The following is a 19,947-nucleotide window of genomic DNA, read 5'->3' as shown; positions in this document are numbered from 1 at the left end:
CGGGCTCCGGGGAGGGACTTGGCCTGCTTTCTGGCTTCCACTCGCCGGGGAGGAGCTGCACGGCTGCAGCTGGCGGCGCGCGGAGCTTCGGGGACACAGGCGACCAGGCCAAGAGCCGCGCGCGCAGAGTCGGAGCCCGCGCTGCCTGCGGGTTCCCTACCGGGCCTGTCCGGCTCCCGGCTCAGGGCGGAGGAGGCGCGGCGACACCGCGGGGCGCGGCCGAGGGGAGGAGAGAGCGGAGCGCCGGCGAGCGCCGGGCCGGCCGGGCCTCGCGGGGCCGCGGCTCCGCCAATCTGCGGGCGCTGACGCGGGGGGCGGCTCCGCGGCGCTCGGATATCAGCGGGCCGGGCGCGGGGCGCCTGGAGCTCCGCCGTGCGGGCGCTGCGCTCCGGGTCGGCCCGCTGCACCTGCCAGATCGCGGCTGCGCCCCGCGCGCCCCCTCGCGCTCCCCTTCTCGCCCCAGTCTCTCCAGCCCGGCCTCCTAGCTGCAGCCTGACACCGCCGAGGAGCCGCCTTGTCACCCGCCCAGCACCCAGAGTGGCCCAGCGGGAGCACTGCACTCTGGATCGGATCCGTCGCGCCCCAGCCGGGATGAACAGCCGCGTCTTCTGCCTACACGCCCAATGAGTGTGGTCGCCGTCCGGGAGACCCTCGTCCGCTGCTGTGTTCCCTGTCATCACTGCCACCGACGAGGGCCGCTGGCCGACCCCCGAGATGGCCCGGAGAGTCGGTGCTTTGGTGGCATGTGTCCTCCACGACGTCCGAGTCTGGGGACAGCCCCCGAGCTGGTAGCTGTTCATTTGCCGAATGGACCTTGACCTGTGAGTCGTTGCCGGCTTGCTGCCAAGCTGAGGGGCGCCGGTGGAGCGCGTGTCCGGAACCCCCCGAGCCCGCTGGCCTGCGCGGCCATGAAGATGATCCTGGTGCGCAGGTTTCGTGTGCTCATCCTGGTGGTGTTTCTACTGGCTTGCGCTTTGCACATTGCTGTTGACCTGCTACCCAAGCTGGACCGGCGCGCCGCGCGATCCTCCGGGGAGCCTGGTTGCTCCTGCGCGCAGCCAGCGGCAGAGGCATCTGGCCCAGGCTGGGCCCAGGCAAGGAGCCGCCCGGGGGAGTCCGCCGGTGGCGACGCAGGCTGGCCCAACAAACATACACTGCGCATCCTGCAAGACTTCAGCTCAGATCCAGCCTCTAACCTAACCTCCCACTCCTTGGAGAAGCTGCCTCCTGCAGCGGAGCCGGTTGATCACGCTCCACGAGGTCCGGAGCCCGGCTCCCCGCCACCCCGTGACCCTGCGCACCGGCCGCTGCTTCGAGACCTTGGGCCCCGACCACGGGTGCCGCCCCCTGGTCCCAGCGGGGACGGATCGCTCTTGGCCAAGTTGTTTGAGCACCCACTCTACCAGGGGGCTGTACCTCCTCTGACAGAGGACGACGTCCTGTTTAATGTGAACAGCGACATCAGGTTTAACCCCAAAGCAGCGGCAGAGAATCCTGACTGGTGAGCAGAGAGTGGGAGGATGGGGTGGGGTTGGCGCACCCGACCCTGCCAGGAATAAAGACACCCCCTAGAAAGCCATTTCACCGGCCAAGCATTTTGTGTACCGTTGGGGACCCTTAGAGGAGGCTGAGTAGGGACGCCTGGTGGGCGGGGCAGATGCACCTCTTGCTCTGGGCCCTGCCTTTGTCTCCACAATGATTTCCTAGGGAGAAGGGCTAATGGGGTTTGGGAGGCCCCCAGTACCCTGGTGTGGGAAGCTGGCGGCCCACCAGGAGCCAGGAGAGCACAGTGCTCCACCTACAAGGAAGCATGCTGGCGGGCCCTGGCGATGGCTGAGGAAGCAGATGAAAGAATATGTTGGGAGAGCCAGCCAGGGCGAGTGGGAGCCGCCTTCCCCTGGGAAGGGCTGGGCTGCTGGCTCTGAGACCGATGGGTGAGCTGTTCGGGGTGGACACCTCCAGAAGGCCTGAATGTACCTAATAAGTCTTTTAAATCCAGTCACTGGGGACAAAAGCAGCTGAGAAGTGATGCTGGCTGTGTGGAGGCCTCCTGGCAAGGGTGTGAACCGGGGCCACCCTGACTGGAAGGAAGACGAGCAATCCTGGAGTTATCTTCCCAGCTTCCCAGCTTTGTGCCCACCCCCAACCCCCACAGCTGCACAGATCCAAATAAGCCTGGCAGAGTGAAATATTAACCACCAGCTGGCTAGAGCAAATAACCTGCAAGGGTTCCCGGGCAGGAGAGAGAGAGAGAGAGAGAGAGAGAGAGAGAGAGAGAGAGAGAGAGAGAGAAGAGAGAGAGACAGGCAGACAGACAGACACAGCCTCAGAAATCCTTTCTCACCCCCCACCCCCCACCCCCCGGAATGTGACCAGGCCCGGTGCCTTTTGCCTGCTGCACATGTGAGCTGTTTGATGGCTTTGGGGCTTTGCTGGCCAGAAACCATCCAGCAAAGGCAGCTGAGAGAGTGGTCAGGGTGTGGCTTCTTGGAGGCCCCCAGCCCTCCCTTCTGCTTCTAGTGTAGGACAGCCTGGAGTCAAAGGATCCTCACCTGTCAGTGAAGCAGAACTAAAGTGGCCCCTCTTCCCTTCCAGCCCAGCAGGCTCCCAGAGGGTCCGTTCTTCCTCCGGACAATCCCATGGCCGGAGAAAGCAGGCAGCAGGTCTTCCCTCTGAACCTGGGCTGAACTGACTGATTCCTTCATCTAGCTCTCCCCACCTAGGGCTACACTCATTAAAATCAAATTTAGCCCCTTGCATCATCCCTGCCCCTGGTCTTTGGAACAAGAAAGCTGGGGAGGTTTCTGGCTGGCTGGGTGTGCCTACAACTTCCATGCTGTCTGGCCCCAGGAAAAGCTGACAGTCCCCTTCCCACACACTCCCAGTTGACATCATTCTTGTGGGGGCACTTTTTGGTGACCCCCGGACAGAGGTATTGGGATAGCGCTGACACTCTGGGTCTAGGCCGGTGGTAGTTAGGGTTGTCTGTGGCGTCTCTAGAGGGTAAATAGGAATTACAGGCCTTAAGGTGTGTTATTAGGTGGTGGAACCCGCAGCCGGGGAGGAAAGTGCAGACACAGCAGCGTAAAAACAGCTTTTAGTGAACCTGTACTTTGAACCCAAAGTCTCAAGCCCTGACCCTCAGGCCAGCTTCCCAACATTCTTCAGCCTTTTGCCTCTCTTTTGACACTTGACTGTAGCTTGCCTTTGTTCCTTGCAGGCCACATGAAGGTGCTGAAGGAGCAGAATTCTTGCCCACCGGTGAGGCAGCCGTGGAGTTCTATCCTAACTGGCTCAAATTCCACATCGGCATCAACCGGTATGAGCTGTACTCCAGGCACAACCCGGCCATTGATGCCTTGTTGCAGGACCTCGGCTCTCAGAAGATCACCAGCGTCGGTAGGTAGCTACCTGCTGGCCCTTGGTGCAAGTGTGCCTTGGTATATGAACACCAGGGCTGTGTGAAGCTGGCTTCCCTATGCAGGTCACTGGCAAAGGAGCCACACTTTCTGGAGGTATCTAGATGACTACCCTGATGATGCAGGAGCCAGATGGATGCCTCAGGACTCAGTGGCAAGTGAGGGTCACCACTTTGACCCCTAATAGGGTTATATACACAGACATATAGGCCCTCCCTCCTCTGTAAAAGAACGCCCTGGTGACCCATAGTGGCTGTGGCACCTCCTTCCATCACCTAATCAAGGGCCATCTTTGTCCCTCCTATAGGGGCAGCCAGATTGCATGGCTCAGCCAGGGCCTGAGGTTCTGAGCCTGCTCCCTTCAGAACTCAACAGGGGCTCAGGGAGTCTCACCAGGTCAGGGAGGAACCAAGTTGGAGCCTAGGTATCCTGGATGGAGCAGTTTAAAGGGAACATCTCCAGGGCTTTGTGATCTAATAAACCAAAAAAAGAAAAAAAAAATTCAGTTTTAAATTTCAGGAAAATAGCACATCAGGAACAGTTTCTGAGCAGATTTTGAGGTTGTCATCAGGTTGTGAGTGATTGATAGTCACTGTGGCTTGAGAGGTGACCTAGGACAGGCTGAGGGCTGGGACTGTGTATGGGGTGGCCTGGTGTGCCCAGCTGCACGTGCTTGGGTAGCCTGCCATGTGTCTTGAAAGCAGATCTGCTAACAGGCTCCCTCCAGTAATGGGCTTTGGTCCAATTGCTGACATGGAGCAGTTAGAAGCTGCCTGCCTGCAGCAACTACCTCTTTAGAGGTGTCTGGGGCTCTGCTGATCTGTATGTGTGCTGGGCTCTTGCCTGGTCAAAAAAGCCAGGACCCACAGTTTCCCCCAGGGTTTGGCCAGCTCACCTAGTGAGCTAGTGGTCTTCTATGCCTCCCCCTCCAGCCACAGGGATCTGAGTGCACCCCCACCTGACCCTGCCATGCCCCTTATGGAGTCCAGAGGCTTTCGGATGAATTAGGAATAGTCCTTGTTATCACGGGACTTTGTTATAAAGAAGACACAATCCATGTCCCTTTCTCTTTGGAGTATTATAGTATGACTGTTAAAGAACTACCCAAGCTGGCCATGAAGGTAAAGCCTGTCATCTAGCTCTTCAGGAGGCTGAGACAGGAAAATCCAAAGTCCAAGGCCAGCCTGGATAACTTAACAAGACCCTTTCTTAAAATAGTAACTTAAAAGAGGACTGAGGATGCAGCTTGGTAGTAGGGGCATGGCTCAGCAATAGAGCACTTGCCTAGAATCCCCCAGTGAGAGGCTGGGGTGTGGCTCAGCAATAGAGCACTTGCCTAGAATCCCCCAGTGAGGGGCTGGGGTGTGGCTCAGTGGTAGAGCACCTGCCTAGAATCCCCCAGTGAGGGGCTGGGGTGTGGCTCAGCAATAGAGCACTTGCCTAGAATCCCCCAGTGAGGGGCTGGGGTGTGGCTCAGCAATAGAGCACTTGCCTAGAATCCCCCAGTGAGGGGCTGGGGTGTGGCTCAGTGGGAGAGCACCTGCCTAGAATCCCCCAGTGAGGGGCTGGGGTGTGGCTCAGTGGGAGAGCCCCTGCCTAGAATCTCCTGTGAGGGACTGGTGTGTGGCTCAGTGGGAGAGCACCTGCCTAGAATCCCCCAGTGAGGGGCTGGGGTGTGGCTCAGTGGTAGAGCCCCTGCCTAGAATTCCCCAGTGAGGAGCTGGGGTGTGGCTCAGTGGTAGAGCACCTGCCTAGAATCCCCCAGTGAGGGGCTGGGGTGTGGCTCAGTGGTAGAGCACCTGTCTAGAATCTCCCAGTGAGGGGCTGGAGGCATGGCTCAGTGGGAGAGCAATTTCCTAGCAAGTGGAAGGACCTGGTGGTGAGACTAACTTTCAGAAGTACTGCTGTCTCTGTGGATCATTCAGTAGAGGAGTAAGGAGCATGTACTACAATGACCTTGAAGACGGTGACATCCTTAGGTATGTGCAAAAAACAAGCCTAGGAGTCTTGAGTGTTAAGTGACCCCCACAGCAGGCCAGCCTCTTGAGGGGGCTCCGATTTCTTATTCCCTTTACTCACTGATACCTGTTCTATGCAAAGGTGAGGGGATCCATCCCAGGATCTCAGAGATCAGGAGAGACTGGGGTTCCAGGGCCTCACCAGTAGCTGTGCTTCCCTCAAAGACCTCTGTCCATCTTTATGTGTCTGATTTCCTCGGGAAAGGTGATGGAGCTAACTAGGACTCTAACTTCACCATGGGGTGAAGAGCTCTGTTGCTGATGGGGAGCAGCCTAGACTCAGCCTGGGCCTTGGTTTGGTGGGGCATCCTGGAGTCAGTCAGTAGTACCCTTTTGGCCCAAGGGATATTTGAATGGATCCTACACTGATGTCCTGGAACACAATAGCTGAGGTGGTTTTCATCCATTCCCATCGTGGACATGCTGGGCCCTTCATTCTTCAGGTACCCGGCAGCTATTGGAAGGTAGATCAGTGGAGATGACCGTCACCCAGGCAGACAAAGGACACTGTCCCCCACTCCGAGATTTGAAGGATCCCAGCTGTACCAATCATTAGCCACAGTGACTTCAGTTAAACAGCTACCAGGCAGAAAAACCTGATCCAACCTGAATGTATCTGGGGGTGATAAGTGAGTCTGAGAGCATTGTAGAAGATGGCTTTTTCCCCAAGGAGAAGTCACAGGTGCTTCGTGGCTGGGAGCAATGCTTCCTTTCTGGCCCCACAAATCCTGCTGCCCAGAAGGTTCAGACATGTGGCATCTGCCCCACAAAGTGGAGATGGCTTCAGTGTGTAAATAAGAGTCAGAAGCAAGAGCAGAACTGGACAGCACCTACCTGGTGGATCTCTAGGTGGCAACCATGTTTCAAGGCACACCAAGCCTCTTTGCCTAGAGTCCAGGAGACAAAATAGGCACCGATATCTTCTCAGGGCTGCAGAGTTTACACCTGCAGAAGTGGGCCTGGCCCAGACATCTTGCTTTGTCGGGAGTAGCCTGAAATGCCCAGCATACTGCCCTGGAGATTGCACACTGTCCTGGAGACTGCCCGCTGGAGGCAACTCCCTGCTGCTCTGGCCAACCTGACTCATCTTGAGCTGCCCCAAAGGTTGTCATGGGTGTAAAAGTCCAGCCAAAGTTTTGAGTGGACACCTGGCTCCTTGAGGCACAGCCTCTTGGCATTCCTTAGAGCACAGTCACTGGGTAGGTGACAAGCTGGGTGCTCGTAAATAGGATTTGCTTCTGCCCAGGGCCTAGAGTAGTAGAGCCTCCAAAGGCTAGGCCTGCCTTCCAACTCCCCGCCCCCCTTGCTACTACGGAAACTGAGGCTCCAGAGAAGAAAGATTTGCTTGTGGGTAGTATCCCCTTGCTTCTGACTCAGGGTTCCCTGTGGCCCACCAGTGACAACTTTATTTTTGTACTTTTAAGTTTGTGTATGTGTAGGCGAGCATGTATGAGTCTGTGTGTTGTTTGTGTTTATTAGCCTCTGTGCACATGTGTGTATAGATAGGTGTGCGTACACGTGTTTGTGGGTGTTTATGCACCAATGTGCCCATAGTGTGAAGGTCTGAAGTTGGCATTAGGCATTTCAATTATTTTTTCATTTTTAACTCGTCAAGGTGGGGCCACTCATGGAATCTAGGGTTCTCCAGCTCTGACAGCCTTGCTAGCCAACCTGCTCCCAGGATTCCCTGTCTGCCTCATTAGGGCTGGGATTATAGGCAGCCACCACATCTGTACAGCTTTTACTTGGGTTCTGGGCTTCCAAACTCTGGTCTGTATGCTTGCTCAGCAAGCATCTTATCCACAGAGCCAGCCCCAGCTCCAGAAGTGATGACTTTAATCTTCAAGTTGTTCATCTCACTATGAAATATGGAGCCGGGATGTAACTGTTGTGATGGGAAATGGTGGGTGGGGGCGGGGGGGTCCATTAAATCTCGCCTGTTTAGAACCTCTTGCTCCTTTTCGGGAGGCTCTGTGTGGCCCACAGCACAGCTGGCCAAGGCCAATAGAGATTTATTTATAGCCAGGCTCCAGGCTGCCTGGTAACAGGCCACTGCTGCCTTTAAAGAAAGAGGCTCTCCACACATCCACCTCTGCTCAGCTGGAAGTCAGGCCCGCCATGCCTTCGGCTGGGACCGGCGATAATCAAATCACTATCACTATTGTGTCCAATTACCAATGCAAACGCTCTACACTTGAAATCGCTTGAGGGAGAAGTCTCCCTGGAAGTGGAGGGTGCAGGCAGCCTCCGGCCTGAGCAGAGATCTCTAAGGTGGCTCCATCTAGGTCAGATCAAGGCTTGTGAATTTGAGAACAAGGCAGAACAAAAGAAAACGACTCCACAGGACTCAAGCCCTTGTCACTAATTGATCTGCCCGAGGGAAAGAATGGATGGAGATGGAATCTGGGAGAATTGGCTGTGAGCTTCAAGGAACAAAGGGCCCATGACAGTGGTGTCCCTGGAAATACTGCCTGTGAAGGGGGTGGGGGGAGGGTGTCTCATCCCTGACAGATGCAACAGCTCTCAAGAGACGGTCACAACAGGGTCACAGGTCCTTGCCTCTTGACTCAGGGCATGTGTGAGGGGTGGGGAGTGGGAGAGTGACTGCAGGTCAAAGACCTCAGTGGTAGAGGGACCTCCTGACATAACAAGGACCCCAAGATCAAGTGCACCTGGGAGGCAGTAAACAGCTATCCGTTGCTCAGTGCCATAGGATGGAAGAACAAGAGCAAGGGTGTTCTTCAGTGGGGACTTGGGTCGCCCCATCCCTCCTCCCCTCTTCCCGTTTTCTCCTTGTGCAGCCAGGAAGCTGCAGGGGTTGAGCCAAGCTCCCACCCTCTTGGCTTTCTGCAGGACAGAGCAAGCTCAATCCGGGTATTGCTGGGGTTTCTTGTGACTGCCACTCTCAAAATAAAAGTGAGCTGCCTGAGAGACAGCATGACATAGTGATATCAGGCTGGAGGCTACGGAAGCTGCCCCACGTGTTTCTGGTCTGAGCCAGTGGCAGGCTTGAAGCCGAAAGCCTTGTAACAGGCCAGGAGCTTGAAGACCCGGCTGCAGCCACTAGTGAACACCTGCTCACTCAGCTTGTCCCGCTCCTCCAGTGCTGACCTCAGGGAATCTGCCTCTTGTCACCACGTAAATGTGCCCCATGCCTGTTTCCTCAAGTCGAAGATTGGCAGGTGGAAAGGGACTCTGTGGGTGCCCAGCATCTGAACCATGGTCATGCCTCTTCAGTTCAGGGACATGTAAGACAAGCTTGGAAAAGCTGAGTGGTACATTCTCCGAATGTGAGTCTTCCCTAGGGAGGACTTCACTTACAATGCAAACACCTGCCTCCATTAATCTTCTAGAACAGTCTCCCCAATGCCCTTAAAAGGCAGCAAGGGGTGTGTGTGTAAATAGTCAACCTACTGCCTGACTGACCCCCAAATAGAATCACCAATCCCCTCCACTGCCCGGATGAGACAACAAGGTCAAGCCCAGCAGTGGTGACCGTCCCCAAGGGCCACCAATCGATATCTCAAGTGTGACCCGCTGGTCTTTGTTGGTTTGTTTTGAGATAGAGTCTTTTGTATCCCAGGGTGACCTCAAACTTGCTGGGAAGTACAGGACGACCTTGAAGTCCTGAGCCTCCTGCCTTCGCCTCCCCAGTGCTCAGGATAGAACCCAGGACATGCTAGGCAAGCACTTTACCAAACTAAGCTGCGTCCTCAGTCCCCAATAGGTCTTTTAAAAAAATCAAATTAGTTTATATAAGATGTGGTCTCAGTCCACTGGAAACCACACAATGCCCTGTTAAGAGGTATCCAGTGGCTCTCAAGCCAGGAGCGTGGGTCTCACTTTCTCACAGGGCCACCTCTCTGTCCCAGTAAGGAGGGGGAGCTTCCCTCTACACATGACCTTCCATCTGTCTCCATGAGGAAAATCCATGCTGTCTATTGGCCCTGCCAGCTGTTGGTCCCCCTACCCTGACCACCCATTTCTGGCCCATTTCCTTAGTGCCCAGTGGGGACAGCCTAGTACACAACCTGGTGGGTATTTGTGTCTGTTGCCCAGCTAGACAGACACCCTGAGCCTTTGCTGTTATACAAAGCAGTCTGTGTCAGATATGTGGGGTCTGGGTTCCAAGCAGACTATCCCCAATTTAGCTTCAGACAGCTTACAGTGCTAAGGGCAGGCTGAGTCAGGACAGAGCCTTCCAGTTTGTACCTTAGTCACCTCAGGGCTCTGTGTTCTAAAGTTCTGGTTGCCTCCTTGGGAGTGGGGGGCTGGGGAGATTGGCCATATACCATGCCGGGGCAACAGGGAGGCAGATGGGACCCCCTTAGAAAAAGATTGGCAAGACTGGGGTGTAGCTCAGTGGTTAGAGTGCTTGGCTAGCATGTGCAAAGCCCTGGGGTCCATACCCAGCACTGCATAAACAGCACTGAGGACACGGAGGCAGGAAGGTCAGGAGGTCAAGGTCATCCTCAGCTGTCCAGCAAGTTTGAGGTGAGTGTTAGTTACAATGAGAGCCTATTTGAAGCAAGAAAAGCCGGTGGTAGGGGAGGGGCAGGAACCAACCAAGCTGACCAGATTAACACAACATTTCACTCTTTGAAAGCCAGGATTACAAACTTGAAAAAGAGCCTGGTGCCCAGGAAGGAGCCGTCAAACCCAAGAGTCTCGGTTATTAAGTGCAAATGGGACACACACCAAGACTTAATGGTGCCACCAACTTTTTAATCACCTCCTTCTTTTGCGCTTTGCCGGAAATGCAGTGGATGTTCAGTGTGTGAATTTAGAAAGCACAGATAAGGAAAAGACAGAAAATTAAAATCCCCTGCCGGTCTCCCAAGGGAGAGGTGCGGGCTTGCTGCTGGTCTGTGTCTCGGGGCTGAAAAAAAATCCATGTGTCCCTGTCTTCAGGGGGAGAATGAGGTTCCTGGAGCATGAATGTTTCATAAGCTGCTTGCTTAATCATCAAACTGTAAGCTCTGGCTGTGTCACTCGAAGGGAAGACGGGGTGGTAGTCACACATCTGGTGGGGTCACCGCCAACCACCTGCCCTGGGTGCTGTTGTTGCATCCTGAGTGTGAAAGAAGCATGAGAGATGTGTGGTGGCCCGAGAAGGGCACAAGCTCACACCGGCTGCTCCGGCCTGGTGGAGCCCCAAATCAGTCTTAAGTCTCCGATGCAGCCCATCATACACAACAAGCAGCCAAGCAGGTGGCCATCTAGGCCCAGGGAGGTCCCCTGCTAATACCAGCCGGGGGTGGAGGTGGGGGTGGGGAGCTGTCCCCACTGTCTGGGTGAGTCCAGGCCACTGTTGTTCTTTGATCCTGATCCTCTCCACAACTCACGTGACTTTCCCCGAGGGGATATGAACAAATGCCTACTCTCCCTAGATAGGGCACTAATGACAGGACCAGGTCTGGCTTAGTGAACCAATGAGTGTATTTGGGTAACTTTGTACGGATGGCCCAAAGGCAGCTGTACCACATGAGCATCATGGTGTGGGAAAGACTCAGGAAAACTGCATCCCTGGAGCCTCCTATATGACCCACAGGCAGCTTGGCCTGAGGGAGGGTCTTCTCTCCTCATCAACTGTTACTGCTTATATTAACTAGGAGGAGGGGGTCTTGTGATTCTTGTAAGTTTCATTAGGAACTTCCTAAGCCTTTTAAGTTTCATTTACTTGCTAAATCTTAATGAGCCTCCCACCAAGAGTAATCTTTTTTGGTTGTTTGGTTGGTTGTTTTTTTGTTTTTTTGTTTTTGTTTTTGTTTTTGTTTTTGTTTTTGACACAGGGTCTCAGTACCTTTGCTGTCCTGGAACTCATTGTGTAAACCAGGCTGGCCTCGAACTCATAGAGATCCATCTGCCTCGGCCTATATAGTGCTAGGATTAAAGGCTTGTGCAACCACATCCAGCCAGGAGGAGATGTTTTAATTTGGAGGAAATATCTACACAAGAATAAACAAGCATCCATGGCCCCATTTTACAGAAGGGGAAACTGAGGCTGGAAAAGTAAAGGTTCCTTCCAGGATACACAGCCTGGGGAAGCTAAGCAGACTTTAGTGTCTAGATCAGAGTGGACCACCATTCTTCCACTGAGCTTTTGTCTTGTCTTTTTGGGAGGCAAGTCTTACTATATAGCCCTAGCTAGCCTGGAACTCACTACACAGACGAGGATGGCCTGGAACTCATAGACATCCACCTGTCTCTGCCTCCCAAGTACTCAGATTGAAGATGTGTGCCACCTTGCCCAGCTCCACCAAACCTTCAAACTTACTGTTCTGTGACATACACACACACACACACACACACACACACACACACACACACACCTGCGAGTCCCCACTGACCCTGGTATCATTAGCCACAGTCCTTTTTGGTTTTTCAAGACAGGGTTTCTCTGTGTAGCTTTGCTCCTTTCCTGGAATTCACTTGGTAGACCAGGCTGGCCTTGAACTCACAGAGATCCGCCTGGCTCTGCCTCCCGAGTGCTGGGATTAAAGGCGTGCGCCACCACCACCCCGGCCTATGTCTGCACTTTGTGACCAACCCTATGCGCCCCTAGGAGTGGCTGTTGTGCTGACCTCAGACCCCAGCACATGCCTGCATTTCTTCCTACACCAAGGAGTCTAAAGTTATCTCACCCTTTGTAACTTCCTATCTACCCATATGTCCAATGTAGGCTTCGGTTACGTCTGTGACACGACCCCTTGCCCCAGGCCTGCCCTGGTTGCAGGTTGCCTCTATACACACCAGGCATGCTTCTATGTGCATGGGTGTGCAGTGTGATGGCCCCTTTGTGTCCCTGTGCCTTGAGCAACCTGGGGGCATTTGCCACGGCTGACTTAGAATAGAAAAGCTTCCATGGCTTTTTCTATCTCTTTCCTCAGCGAAAGGGAAATGCAAGGTTAGGGGAAGAAAGGTCATGTTGGAAATCCATCTGCTTTCTGACATAGTGAAGTGCCAGAACAATGTGCCTTCTGGAACCTTCTGAAGCTTTCCTATCTCTCCATGTCCTGATGATGTAGGAGCTTCTAACCTAAAGGTACTTGGGGTCTCTTCAGAGTGACCACTCAGACCTTCACTAAATTCTAGTAGCTTGCCTGTGCCTAGGCAAGCAGTGGTGAGTGTGTGTGTGTGTGTGTGTGTGTGTGTGTGTGTGTGTGTAGATGCGGGTGGATATTTTAAGTATGGGGATGTTTATGTAAGAGTGGAGGTGTTTGTGGGTATGAAGGTGTTGTTTGTGGGGCATAGGGTGTGTGGAGGTGTGTTAGTGGAGTAGGCATTTATTTGTGTGGAGGTGTGCATGTGTGTGTCTGCACTCCTGGGCTGGCAGGCAAGTGCACCTGCCCACCCCCTGGGCCCTTTGCCAGCTCACACTATGGAGTTTGCTTAGATCCTACTGCTACATCAGGAGGGGCTCCAGCTAGCTGGGGAGCATCATTGCCGCAAAGCCTCACTTCTCCGGCACAGTGGGAGCCCCTAGCCACATGAAGAAGATCCAGCTGACTGGTAGTTAGAGCCTTTATGTGGCTCTGATGTCTGGGGGCAGACGGCAGCCACTGAGTCACCCTGTTTGTTCTTCCCTCCCTCCTGCAGCCATGAAGTCAGGGGGCACACAGCTGAAGCTCATCATGACCTTCCAGAATTATGGGCAGGCGCTATTCAAACCCATGAAGTAAGTGCCCAAGTAGGGTGGGCGTGAGGCCGGGCCACAGTGTGCAAGCATAAGGTGGGGGGAGGCAACATTTATCTGGGGGTGAACTGCTGTGATGGCTAAGTGAGGAGCCAGACTGTCTGCACCCTCCTGGACCTTCTCCAGCCTGACACCATCATTACATACCTGAAGATGGTTGTCCATCTTGTTCTGGGAAGGTGAATGCTTGCATTTAAGAAGGGGCTGGCAATGTGGGACTGTAAGAGACCCCTGGAGGGGAGATTGTATTTTTTCTAACATGCCCAGAGGCTGTGTGGGACTCCACACAGGGCCGATGGTGCCAGCCAGGGCTCTGCAAGTGGTATGGCCTATTTCTCACTCAGCCTGCTGTCCAATCTAGGTGGCAGTGGAGCATTGTAAGTCATCTGTGGGGAGCCTGCACATCATAAAACTTCCTCCTGGGGAGATGGCTTAATCAGAAAAGGGCTTGCCACAAGAGCATAAGACTTGAGTTTGACCTGTAGCACCCATGTAAAACGCAAGGCATGGTGTGGCCTGCCTGTAATCCAGCCCTGGGGTGGCTAAGGCAGGGGCATACCTGGCATTCACTGGCCAGTCAGTCTAACTGAATTGGTGAGCTCTGGGTCCAGTGATAGACCCTGCCTCAAAATATAAGGCGGAGAGTATGTACGTGTGCGTGTGCACACACATGTGTACACACACACATGCACACAACTTCATCCTAGAGTAGGCTCCCTGCCCCACAGAATGTCCCAGAAGAGGTAGACATCTCATCACCAGCATCAGTGAGGGAGTGCTATGTAACACCTGTCCACTCAGGACACTCAGGAGTTGCTTGAGCATGCATCTCATCGCCACAGCTGGCTCCCCTGCTTGGGCCAAGGTTTTGCATTTTTTTGCGGCAGACAGGCTATGGTATTACTCTTTAACACACCGTGTATAGCCACAAAGGCCAAGGAGGACATACATGCACATCGTGGGAGTGAGGCTTCAGTTCAACCAGCTGCAGGGTGCAGGTCCCCAGGGACAGCCCAGCTGTGTTGGCCGACCAGGTCTCAGCTATCTGCCCTGAATTTTCTACAAATCCGGCTTTCCCTCCTGTTTAATCCTCAAATTGGAAAAAAAAAAAAAAATTGCTGATTACTCCAGAAACAGGGAAGGCACTTCGCTGTTCCTGTTTGTACTATGTCTCCAGGCAGACCAGCACGGGCTCAGGAGGAAAGTGGGCTTCCCTGGCTTCCCAAGGAAGACAGGCAGCCTGCTTCATACAGAGACCTTCGGGAGCATCACCCACTCCCACAGGCAAAGGAAAACCTGGTCATGGGGCTTAAACCAGGAGACAGTGAGGCCTATGCTGCTGCCTGTGAGGTGGAGTGGTCAAGGATGCCTCGTGGCTTTGCGGCTGAGAGCACAGCATTTCTTTCGCTCTTCAAGCAAGAAAATGTCCCACGAGCATCTGTCCTGTGCAGGGAGTGATGTCAGCTTGGCATGAGAAGAGCCATGGGCTGGATGCCACCACTCAGGGTCAGCGTACACAGTCAAGCATTGAATGTCCCTGTCCTTTAGGAGCAAGCAGAAGGTCTCCACATGGCCTGTGTGGTCATTCCAGGATGTCCTAGAGGGCCAGATGCCAGGGAGAATAACATGGCTTCCCGTAGTTTCTCAAGGGGGCTTTAGTGGAGACAGAATCTCACTGTATCCCACACTGGCCTCAAACTCAGCAGTCCTCTAACCTCAGACCTCTCCGAGTGCTGGCATTACAGAGTACACCTCCACGTGTTGCTTAAAGGAGGCTCGCTCCCTCTCCTGACTCTCTCTGCCTTCCTCCCACCCCCCTCCCTTTCTCACTCTCCTTCCTTGGGCAAGAAGAGTTTTATGAGCCCAGCCTGGCCTCGCATGTGCTCTGTAGCTGAGGATAATCCTGAACTTCCTATCCTCCAGTCTCCACATCCATAGTTCTAGGATTACAGGCATGTACCACCACACTCTGTATATGCAGTACCCGCCAAGCAAGCACTCTTCCCACTGAGCCACAGTCTCGGGCTATTTTAAGGCTTCTGGTTTTCTCAAGGACAGTGCCATGAGAACCTGCCTGGATAGAGGCTAGGGCCAGGCCAGGTGACAAATGGATCAGGACAGCCTGCTGCCGGCCAAGATCTGGGGACAATAAATGAAAATGACAGCATATACATCTCCTTTTCAGCCACATTCCTCGGGCATGGGCTCTGGGAGACAGGCTTGTGCTTCCTGTCTGAGAAGTGTATCTTCAAGCCTGGCAGAAATTTACAGACACATCCTGAGCTGTCCAGAGAGGCTCCCCATGGCCCAGAGTTTCAGGACAGCAAGCCCTGGAGATCCAGATGGCCACATGAGTGGAGATAGGGGTGGTTCTGGATTCTGGTTTGTGTCCTGTCTCTGTGTGAGTAGCTGGAGGGTAAGGTATGTCCAGCTGTGGACAGCTGCAACCACAACCATTCCCAGGCTCTTGAATAGCCTGTGTCCCATGAAGAGGGAGAGCAATGGGACTCTGCACTCAAGGCTTTTGTGTTTTGTTTCGTCCCCACAATGGAGTCTAAAGACAGGCTACATACAAACAGAGAGCCTGGGGTGCTGAGAGGTCCAGAGCCCTATAAGGAGCCCCCAACCTGGTGGGCACCACCCTATCCCCTGAGTGGTCACATAAGGAGCTAATTAGAACCCCCTTGGAAATCCCACCTCTCCTTGGAGGGTTTCTAGGGCAGTGATTGGAATAGGAGAAAATAGTGTGTGACCTCGATAGGGTAGGAGGTATCAACCAAGTCAGGGTGTTGCTAGAGAAGGTTAAGGAAACAAAGACTCAGAAAGGGAAAGGGTATGTTTCAGGCTGGCCAGAGACAGAGCCTGAGGCCAGCCTGGGCTTTGTCTTCAAAATGGGCATGGGGCAGGTGGTTGTGGGTGGGGTCCCCATGCCAGCAGGTAGCGGCACAGTTTGCTGTAAACTTCTCACACTATCTGTCTGGGTCATTTTGCTGTCCCTCCATGGACCAGGTCCAGAAATTTCTGGGCACCTGAGACTCATTGACTCCAGTCCTCTTGCCAGCGACTGATGACCCTGATGACCTTGGGCAGGGGCCCAGGACCTGACACTGCTGCCCATTTTGTCCCTGCTTCTCCGAGGCTATAGAATGATACGGTTCTTGGCAATGGCCTTAAAGAGTCGAAAGCCGTGATAGGGAATGGGGAGATAGTTCAGTCAGTAAGGTGTCCGCGGCATGAATATGAGGACCTAAATTGGATCTCTAGAACCCACGTGAAAAAGCCAGGTGTGGCAAAGCATGCTTGTCATCCCAGCCCTGGGGAAGTAGAGTCAGGAGGATCGCCGGGATTGGCTGTCGTGCAGTGTCAGGATTTTAGCAGACACTAAAAGACACATACATACCTTGCAGGCATAGTGGATCACGGCTGTGATCCAGAACTTTGAAAGCTGAAGCAGGAGGATTGCCGTGAGTTTCGGGGCTAGTCTGGAATACAGAGTGAGTCTCTGTGGGAGGAGGGGGGGGGAAGGTAAGTGGGGAGGAGGAGGAAGAAGGATGGGAAGGAGGGAGGGAGGGACCTTTCATACAGCTTCTCATGTCCTCAACCACACATTGCTTTGTCACTGTAGTTCCGCTAATGTTATGGGTCACAATGTTAATATCTGTGTTTTCTGATAGTCTTAGGCAACCCCTGTGAAAGATCATTAGACTCCCCACCACCACCACCACCACCCCAGTGCCAGAGGTGTCTTGACCCACAAGTTGAGAACCATTGCTTTGAAGTATTTAAGGTTTTTTTTTTTTTTTTTAAATCTATTTTTGTTAGTTAACAAGTGCCTTTCCTGGCACCAAGTGCACACCACACCTTCCAAAACCACTCACTTGAGTCCAGTAGCTTCTAGCACTGAGTGACCTGTGTATCCCTGACCACTAGTTTTTATTACTCTAAGAGGCAACGCCTTAAAAATCTAGCTGTCTCTCCCCACCCCTCCCCCAGCACCCGACAACCACTAATCTCCTGTCTCGATGTGTGGATTTGCTTATCCTGGGTTTTCATGGGCATGGATCGTGCGGTGTGTGCTGCTTTCTGTCTGGCCTACAGTGATGTAGTCCTTTCTGAATTCACCCATGCTGGAACATGTGGTAATGCTTCCCTTCCTTTTTATTGATGAGTAATATTCCATTGTGTGGATGGGTCACGCCCTATTTATCCATCCATCTGCTGGTGGGCATGGATTGTTCTCGTGGTCTGTAATGAATAATGCTGCTTTGAACCCTTGGTCGTGTAGACATGTTTTAGGGGTTCATGTGGAGGAGGGTTGCATGCATGTATGTTGTGAGAATTATTTCCCTGGAGAAAGGTAAACAGTGTAGATATCCTCCTCTAACAACAAAATGCAGTACAATTTACCAGAGTTCACCTGGGGAACCAGGAAGTTTATTGGGTGAGGAAACTCATGGCTACCACACCTGAAAGTCTTCACCCAGCATGGATGATGGCTTATCCATAGCTACACGGGTGGAGCGCCCCTCCCCCACTTCAGTTAACCTCCCCCATCATCCTACAGACAGTGATTCTCAACCTGTGGGTCATTACCCTTTGGGGGGGGTCACATATCAGATATCCTGAACATCAGATATTTACATTATGACGCATAACAGCAGCAAAATAACAGTTAAGAAGTCACAACAAAAATAATTTTATGGATGGCGTCACCACAGCGTGAGAAACTGTATTAAAGGGTCACAGCATTAGGAAGGTTGAGAACCACTACTATACACTCCAGCACCTCACAGGCCCCAGTGGCCACATGCAATTAGGGCAGAATTGCATAAAATGGCTGGGAGGAGCAGCTGGAACCTCAGTTGAGGTCCCATGACCTTCCAAGCCCACTCTTTCCCCAAGGGAACATCAGTAGGTCTGCTGATAATGGCCTCTTGCAGCAGACAGTGCTGATCCAGTGAAAATGGTGTTTGTTTTGCTCAGAGGACCCCATTTTATAACAACAAGTATGGTGCATGTGCATTGGCCAGAGGACAACCTGGGGTGTCATCTTCAGAAACACCATCAGCCTCCTTTGAGACAGGGTCTCTCACTGACCTAGAGCTTACTAGGAAGGCTAGAAAGAAAGCCCAAGAGATCTGTCTGCTTCCACTTCCCCAGCACTGGGATTACCATCATAGGCCACCACACCTGACATTGTCACATGGATTCTGGGCACCAGACTCAGTTATTTATGCTTGCAAGGCAATTACTTTACCACCTTAGCCATGCCCATGTTTGGGGTCTCTTAGGCACAAGCCTTGGAAGGCTCCTGGATCTCTCTTAACATTCTCATTTGTTTACATCTAGTTTCCATAGTAGCTGTGCCACTTTATAATCCCACCGGTACAGCCCAGGGTGTCAGCTTCCCCAGTCTTCACCAGCAGCACATCCTGTCATCTGGCTTTGATGGTAGCTGTCCTCATGGGTGTAAGGTGGGAACTTCACAGTGGCTTTGGTTTGCATTTCCCTGAAGACCAAGGACACCAGAGTCTTCTCATGAGCCCATTGGTCATCTATATGTTTCCTTTGGAGATACACCAGTACAGCACTCCTACAATCTTTTTGGCTGGTTATTTGTCTCTTGTTATCAAAGGGTTAAAAAAACTCTTATTACATAGATGGTATCCTTTGAAGTATAGGCTATGAGTTTTTAGGGTGTCCATTTTATTCATTTTTGTTATTTGTGGGTTTGGTGAGCTATTTAAACTTTAGTATAATTGTGTGTGTGTGTGTGTGTGTGTGTGTGTGTGTGTGTGTGTGTGTGTGTGTCAGAGAAACCATGAGGCCTCACTGGGACTCAGTTTATCATCTGTCTACAAAGCCTTGTAAGATATAAAGCCTGAGGGCTTATCCCAAGTCTACCTTTGGGAGTTGGCCTAGGATATGCTCTAGATGCTTCCCCAGAAGCCGCTTACAGGAGCAGAGCTCAGCAGGGTGGGGTCAGCTGCAGGCCTCAACAGTACAAATACCAAGGTGTTTCTTGGAAAAGAACCTTGCAGACATGCCTGAGGCTGCCCCTGATGCAGCTTGACCGTCTCATGGCAGAAATACTCATCTAGCAATAGTAGGTACTTCCAGAGGCTCTGGGTTGGGCCTGGTACAGACATGATTCAAGGTCCAGGCTCATGGGAAAGCCACAGGGCTGTGATCCCCAGGTGTGGGTCACTTGGGTGCTGAGTAGGGGATGAGATAGTGTGTGTGTGTCTAGCCCACCATGGCAGATGTGGTTACTAATTATGCAGTCATGCACAGAATACATGGGAGAAAGAACACCTGTAGGGCAGGCAGATGGACCAGCAGGCTTCCCTGAGGAGGGTCAAGAGGGTCAGGGCTAGAAGGAAAGACAGCCTTGCAAGAACACTCAGCTAGAAGCAGCCTTCAGGGAGGCCATGATGGGTGTGAAGGTCAAGTGAAGGCCAGATATGTCCAGACCACAGGCAGAGCCCTGTGCACAGTCCAAGAGGTTGGCTGACACCATCAGGATTGGCTCCCTACAAGGTTTCAGCTGCTCTGTCTGAGGCACAGGCTTCAGTGCAGCAGGTACTGGATGCAGCTGTCCACAGTGGACTCAGCTCCTTCCCTTCCAGCTGCTTACCAAGTGCCCTGGGCTGCATGCTGAAGGAGTACCATGCTGGAAGACATGGGCCACACATTCCTGTGGGGTCTGGTGGGAAAGTCTGGGGTCTGTGCACAGACATGAGCACTGAGTGAGACCAGGCAGCAGCCTGATCTGAGGACATTTAGGACCTGGACATTGCTGGGCCCTTGCCTC

General features: G+C 53.1%; 1 protein-coding gene across 1 annotated transcript in view; it reads left to right on the top strand.

The window, feature by feature from the left end:
* The first annotated feature begins 314 nt into the window (after positions 1-314).
* Positions 315-19,947, top strand: part of Fam20c (FAM20C golgi associated secretory pathway kinase) — a 55,257-nt gene continuing 35,624 nt past the window's right edge. Inside the window, exons 1-3 of the mRNA XM_036171861.1 lie at positions 315-1,501; positions 3,221-3,399; positions 13,037-13,115. Coding sequence (XP_036027754.1) covers positions 909-1,501; positions 3,221-3,399; positions 13,037-13,115 — 851 coding nt within the window. The 5' untranslated portion in view covers positions 315-908. The remainder of the gene's footprint in view (positions 1,502-3,220; positions 3,400-13,036; positions 13,116-19,947) is intronic.

This window comes from Onychomys torridus, chromosome 22, assembly GCF_903995425.1.
Source record: "Onychomys torridus chromosome 22, mOncTor1.1, whole genome shotgun sequence".
NCBI classification, from domain to species: Eukaryota; Metazoa; Chordata; class Mammalia; order Rodentia; family Cricetidae; genus Onychomys; species Onychomys torridus.
This window is presented reverse-complemented; position numbering and strand designations above follow the sequence as displayed.